The 7340-nt window shown below is 46.0% G+C and overlaps 1 protein-coding gene across 1 annotated transcript; it reads left to right on the top strand.

Moving 5' to 3' along the window:
- Positions 1-2101: 2101 nt before the first annotated feature.
- GPR119 (G protein-coupled receptor 119) lies at positions 2102-4135 on the top strand. The gene has a single exon (XM_072625837.1). It carries the CDS (start codon positions 2364-2366, stop codon positions 3363-3365), a length of 1002 nt encoding a protein of 333 aa, XP_072481938.1. The 5' UTR covers positions 2102-2363; the 3' UTR covers positions 3366-4135.
- The last annotated feature ends 3205 nt before the right edge of the window (positions 4136-7340 follow it).

Here is a 7340-nt window from a genome sequence, read left to right as displayed (position 1 = left end):
TCTTGCTATTTTGCCGTACGTCAACAGACTGTCCAAACAGACCAGAAAATGTCTCTGCCCCTGACTCTCTACTTCCTCACTTAATCCCCTATCCTGTTTGTGCTTCCCCTCAGACTGTGCAAACAAGCTTCTAACAGCTCTTCCTCTGCCTCCCTTCTTGGTATCTAAGAAGAAAGAGAGTAGCAGGTGAAAGGTTAATTCTAATGGATCTGTGCAAATGGGTCTGTGACTTTAAAATAGCATGAAATCCACATGTTGAGCTGTGCAGCCTTGAGCAAGTCACACCTCCCCTCTGGGCCTCAGTTTTCTTATTTGTAAAATGGGGCAAATATGAAATGGATCCTCACATGACTGTGGTTGTAAAGTGCTTTGTAACCACAGAGCATTAGAGAAATGGAAATTATGATTAGCATGTGTTTTTCTCCAAACCCATTTCACTTTTCTCAGTGATGCTGATTAGCTAAGCTTCCATCTCTGAAAAGCTTCCTGGTCTAAGCATTAGAAAAGAATCCACTTTCTCTCTTCTGTCTTAATTCACAGACCTAGCAGATCTGGTATAGCAACATTTCTTCACAGATGGTTAGAGAGAGGCTTGGGGGGAGAGAATGAGCCCAAGTTCCACAACATAAGAAAAAGGGAAACAGGAAGATAGATGCTAAGTAAAAGCATCATCATCATCATCTTCATGGTCATCCCCACCATTCCTTAAAGCAGAGGCATCAAACACATAGCCCATTGGCCACAATGCTCTTGAGTGTGGCGGAACCAGATTAAAATGTAGTAGTTCCTATCTAATTTTAATGTGTTGCTGTGTTAACAAAAACAAATGAATATATAAATGTGTGGTTTTCTATAGGAGCCAATATGAGGCATTCAGAAATCCTTATGTATCATTTAATGGTCTCCATTTCTACTTCAGTTTGACACTACTGCCTGCCTTACAGGCAAAATTCAGAGCTGAGAGGGACTTTCCAATATAGGGCATAAATGGCCAAAGCTATTAGGAACTTTAGGGACAATCTAGTCCAAACCCTTGGTTTTACAAAGGAGGAGATTATGACTAAGAGAACTAAAGTGACTTGACCAAGGTCATACAGCTAGTAGGTAGCAAAGCCTGTATTTCTAGAGCACTTAATAGTATACGGTATAAAAGATCTCAGTGGACACAGGCATATGGGTGACCAAATGAGGAGATGGGCTTGTCATGTAGTGAGAAGGAGGAATAAGAGGTGACTAGCCCAAATACTGCTCTGGTAGCCACAAAATAGCCAAAGAAAGGCTTCCAGTGCACTGAGAAGATCATCCTCGGAGGAATTACTAAAAGAAATGGACAAGAATCACATAGGATTAAAAGCCGTGGTACCAGTACAGAGAGTAACAATGGGAACAGCCATGCAGTGTGACCATAAGTCCATCCATAGTACTATCATGTCCTATTAGAACACATTGCATAGCTAGGATCTCATTTGCTGCTCACAATAATCCTGTTTTGTGTGTCGTTCAAGGATCATTCCCCATCCCCCACCCCGAATACAGATTAGGAAAATGAGGCTGGAGAAAGGAGGGAAAGTGAGAGTTTCAAACCCACTGGGTGTGAGCAACAAAGCTAAGAAATGGTGAAACTAGGATTTGAATCTAGTCCTTTTCTCCTGGGTGACTTAAGTCACCTAAGCTCCCCACTGAACTTTTGTACTTGTGAAAATTACCTTGGACCCTGAAAGCAGCTCATATGTGCCTACAGCTTTTTCTCCATACAGCTGTTTCTGATCATCTCGCCTGATTGCTAGATGAAAGGTGCTAATAATAGCAACCAAGAAGAATTATTTTGTTAATACTTGAGGTTTGGGAAGAAAAGAAGTGGAAATTTCGTTTGTGTTCTGGAGGAGGGATGAGCCTGATTAGTCAATCGTATCTTCAAACAGACACAAGACTTGACAAACGGCCCCATCCCTTGAAGCAGCAATGATGAGAGGGAGTTGGAGTGAGACAGTGTGTGCCAGGTACTTCAGAGTTGTCTAGTAACTTGGTTATGGGAGGGGGAGGGACTTGCCCAGGTGGGGGGCGGGAGTAGGGGGAGGAGGACCAGTCTGCACTGGGATTGTTGCCCTCAGAGAGCGGGGGAGGCGGGAGTCCGAGGACTGAAACTGCCAGTGACCCAGCTGACTCGCACAGCCCTGTAGAAAAAGAAAAACTCAGTGAGATCTTTAATGAGTAGCAGAGAGCAGGACGCGGTGGCCAGCCCTGCAGCTCTGTGGCTCTGAGGAGTTCTCCTAATCTGTTGGCTCACAAGGGCATGGGGCCTTCCCTCGCTGCATCCTAAGACAACAGACCAGAGAGTGAGCCCACCTTCGTGACCAGAAGCCATGGATTCCACCTTTTCTTTTGGGGTGATTCTTGCTACCCTGGCTTGCCTCATCATCATAATGAATGCACTAGTGGCGGTGGCAGTGTTCCTGCTGATCCAGAAGACTGACAGCATAAGCCTTTGCTTCACCTTGAACCTGGCCGTGGCTGACACCCTCATTGGCGTAGCCATCTCCGGCCTCATCGACGACCAGCTCTCCAATCCATCCCATTCGACACAGAGGACCCTGTGTAGCCTCCGCATGGCCTTTGTCACCTCTTCCTCGGCTGCCTCTGTCCTCACCGTCATGCTGATTGCCTTTGACAGGTACCTGGCCATTAAGAAGCCCTTCCGCTACTTTCGGATCATGAATGGGCCACTGGCTGGGACCTGTGTGGCTGGCCTGTGGTTGGTGTCCTACATCATTGGCTTCCTCCCACTGTGGTTGCCCTTCTTCCAGCAGGCCACATACCAAGGCCCCTGCAGCTTCTTTGCCGTGTTCCACCCCTATTTTATCCTGACTCTGTCTTGTGGGGGTTTCTTCCCAGCCCTGCTGCTCTTTGTCTTCTTCTACTGTGACATGTTCAAGATCGCCTCCCTGCACAGCAAGCAGATCCGCAAGATGGAGCATGCAGGAGCCCCAGGAGGCCACTGTTCTTCTCCCAGGGCTATTGGGGACCTCAAGGCCCTCCGAACTGTGGCAATACTCATTGGGAGCTTCACTCTGTCATGGGCCCCATTCCTCATCACCGGAATCGTGCAGGCTGCCTGTCAGGAATGCCAGCTCTACCAAGTGCTCGAGAGGTACCTGTGGCTGCTTGGTGTGGGCAACTCTCTGCTCAACCCCCTCATCTATGCCTACTGGCAGAAGGACGTGAGGACACAGCTCTACCAGATGGCCATGGGAACGAAAAAGAAATTCGTTGTGCTCTTCTTTTTCATCTTCCCCCAGGATCCTGGCCCAGGGGAACCCAGGGAAAGTTCCTGCCATATCATCACCATCTCCCATGCCAACCTATAGGGCTGAGACGGTAAGGGCAGAGAAGCTTGCATGTATCCCTGAGGGCAAGTTCAGGCTCTGCTACTTCCCCATTATATGCCCTCAAGCAGGTCCTCTTCCCCCCCCTCCCCTTGCTACACCTTAGCAAAATGAGAACATGGCAGATGGTTTCTTGGGTTCCTTCTACATTTGACATTCTATGATTTCCTGTATGTCCTAAGGTCCCTCTCCAGGTCTAACCTCCTTTGATTCTGTAAAACACTCCCTTCCCTTCTTCCCTGGATTCCATTCGAGCCTCAAGAATAAACCCCAATGTCAGTATCTTCAGTCTCCCTGAGGCAGGGTCCCTGACCTCTGCCCCTCCAAATCCCCCCCACTTGGAAAAGAGCCCCCTGTCCCCTAAGCCATCAGTTGGGATGAGCCAGTTTCTCCTGTCTAGGGAGACTGGCTATTCACTCTGTGCCCCTGGAAAGTTGGGTGCAAATCAAATTTTTCTTTAAAGGATCCTTGCATAGAACAAGGATCACCCTGGGTTTATCTTGTCAGTTGAGAATTTCATATTGTGTATTTTGTATTTGTATAAGAGTATTTGTACCAGCAACCTATCCCCAGTTTTCTCCCAAACACTGTGGCCAACCTCGTGGTATCCTTCCCCAAAGCATTTTTCCCTTTTCCCCTTTTTCTTCTGTGACTAAGGAGTGAGTCCCTGAAATGTTTTCTGCCTGCTGCTGACCCACGTCAGTGATATGTAGCTGGTGGATCCTCAATAAATGCTTGTTGCCTTCAATGCAGTGATGCCTCTAGGAGCCTTAAGACTCAAAGCCCAGGGTACTGGAAGTTTGGGGGAAGAGAAAGGAGAGGGGAGGTTAAGGGGCTTCACCACAATAGCATCACCACTGCAATCTACACCTTAGAACCACATGGTACCACCTAACTGGGCCTCCCCAGAGCCTGACATCTGTGTTCACCCCAGCCTCTTCTCCAGCAGTTGCCTCCCTCTGAAGCTAGATCGGGCTCCTCTGGCACTTCCAAGGCACATCTCCTCCAACCACTTCTGCTGACTTGAGGTACCCTCTGGAGAATAGAGTGAGGGTGGGAGGTACCCTGCTGCCTGGAAATACAAAAACACTTGGCACTTGAGAATTTTACATTAAACCTGAGTTTCTCTGGTATACAGAAATGCAAGAAGGGTAAAATTTGACTCCCCACCCCTGTCCCACTGCCTGACCCTAGAACGCCCTTCCATCAGCCCCAAAGCTAATCATTTTGCACAGGTACACAAACAGCCTGGAGGAGATTCAAAGACTAGTCAGTGAGGAAATGTGGATCTATGGGGGTTGGGGTAGGGAAGGACTAAAGCAGGGGTGACCCATGAATTCAACTCACCCCCTAGCCCAAAATCTTTAAGATAGACCTCTCACTCTCTGCCCCCCACCCCCACCCCAGTCTTCTCCTATAACAAATTCCTAAAGGATGGAATTGTCAGAGTCAGCAATCACCAGCAGGAGTTTATATTTCACTGTAGAATTCTCCTCTAGTGGGATCCAAACCAATACACCCCAAGTCCTTACACTGAGCTGTCTCCCAGCAAGGCAGCTGAGCAAACAAGCAAGACAGAGGGCAAGAGAAAGCAAGCTTTAGAGGCATTTTACCACAGTGAAGAGTAATCCCTTTTTGTTGAATCAGGCTTTGGAGTCAAATCTCCTTTGATAAGGGCACACCACACCTGATCTGAGGACTAAATCAGCAAGGTACCAGAGGGCTCTGGGCTGAAGTGACAACCACATCTCAAAAGAAGCTCACCACCCAGATAAATGCCAGCTCTGCTACTTACTAACTCCGAGATCAAGGTCTCGGTTTCCTCATTTTTCAAATGGAGAGTTGATCTAGATATTCTCAAAGCTTTAAATCTCAAAGATCAGATATGCATCTGGATGATTCCTATAATTCTATGACATTACAAGAACACATGTACCTGTGTGTGCACGTAGGCACATACATACATATGCCTCCTTGTCTCTCATTCTGCTCTTAATCAGGATTTAATTACCCCCCAAACCAGACCTATAACCTGCCCTGGAGGCTCACGCTCTGTTTCCTGGTTCTCCAAGACTTTGATCAGACCCCTTTCATTCTGGCCCTCCCAGGATGACCCACTTGTTTTCAGTTATATTCCTACTGCTAAAAATAAACAAACAAACCAAAATGTCAAACTCTCCTTCCCCAGAGACTTTGTGCCTTACTGACCCAAAATGGATCAAATAATTCCCTTTGACAGAACCTTCTAGAACTGTGTGTTTTCCTTAATACAACAACTTTTAGAAGAAGAAAATCCTTGAGATTTTCTTGAAGAAAGGCACTACACCATACCCTATGCATTCCCACAACTGGTAAACAACCATCTTTGACCATCACAGGGGAAAAGCAGTGTGTTTGGCAGCCATAAAAGTACATGCTGGGCCTGCCAGAAGATATCTACAGAACGGTGTTTATGGTAGCTGGGGAGATCAAATAATACCCCACAACTTCCCTGCTTTACATCTTCCAGAATAAAACAATCAGGTGCCCAAATTGAGGGAGCGCTGCAGTGGAAAGGGCATAGGCTTTGTAATCAGGAGACCTGGATTCAAATGTGACCTTGGGCAAATGACTTCCTCTCTCTGGGCTTCAGTTTCATGAACATCTATAAAATCAGGGGGTGGGGAGGGGCAGACTTGACCATCTCTAAGACCCTCTTTCAGCTCTAAATTCTGTGGTCCTATAAATTTAAATATTAGGGGCCATCAGGACAAACTGGAAAATTCTACTTGAAAGCCTGGATCTCCATGCCCCCCATGCTCTGGATGTTAAAAACAAGTGGCCCTTGGAACACAAAGGGTGGCTGGAAAACTACATTGGAGGTGGGGGTTCAGGGTGAGGCTATTATTGTACACCTGGCCTGAAGACACCATCATTAGGAACATTGTGTTTAATAAAGCACTAAGAACAGAGGTACAGATTATGCCAGAGAGATCTAATGCCTTTCTTTGACAAAGACTCTTTCCCAGATGAAGGGAAGGCACTGAAGGGTGAACATTTAGATTTTTATCAGGCACTCAATGTGCAGTCATCAAAAGAATTTATGAAGAAGTCACACTTCAAAAAAAGAAGTCAATTCAAAATGCCTTTAAAAATAGTCTATGACCTTGTAGGTCAACATGAGTCTGCTACAGTAATAACAATATTAATAATAACAATAATAGCTGACATTTACAGAGCCCCACAAGGTTTTCATGGCATTTCATATCCCATAACCCTCTGACATAGGCACCCCTCTTTTTATAGAAAAGGGAAGTGAGACCCCGAGAGGTTAATGGTCTTGTCCAAGGTCACACAACTCAGAAGTGTCTGAGGTGGGATCTAAACCTGTCTTTTCCTAATACCAAGTCTAATACTCTATCTCAGGGGTGGGGAACCTTTGGCCTCTAGGTCCCATGTGGCCCTCCAGGTCCTCAAGTGTGGCTCTTTGACAGAATCCTAACTTCACAGAACAAATCCCTTAATAAAAGGATTTGTTCTATAAAACTTGGACTCAGTCAAAAGGCCGCACCAGAGGACCTGGAGGGCCACATGTGGCCTGGAGGCTACAGGTTCCCCACCCCTGCTCTATCCACTACACTCTGCTGCCTCTTCTGTATCTAAAAAGGTAGCTAGGGGTCATGATGGATAGATTGCTAGTCTTGGAGCCAAGGTCTGAGTTTGAATCCTGCCCAACCATTCTCAGCCTTAATCTCTTCCTCGGTGAAATGGAAATAATAATAGTACCTACCTCACAGAGTTATTTCAAGGATCAAATGAAATAACATATGATCAGTACTTTGTAAACCTTAAAATATTCTATTGATGCTAACTATTATTATTAAACAATGAAGTTTATATAAGTTATCACCAACAAATAACAGGATGAGGTTTAGTAACAATTTAAATGCCTTATGGTAACAAAACGCATTCCTGTTT

The sequence above is a fragment of the Notamacropus eugenii genome, chromosome X (assembly GCF_028372415.1).
Source record: "Notamacropus eugenii isolate mMacEug1 chromosome X, mMacEug1.pri_v2, whole genome shotgun sequence".
In the NCBI taxonomy this organism is placed as follows: Eukaryota; Metazoa; Chordata; class Mammalia; order Diprotodontia; family Macropodidae; genus Notamacropus; species Notamacropus eugenii.
This window is presented reverse-complemented; position numbering and strand designations above follow the sequence as displayed.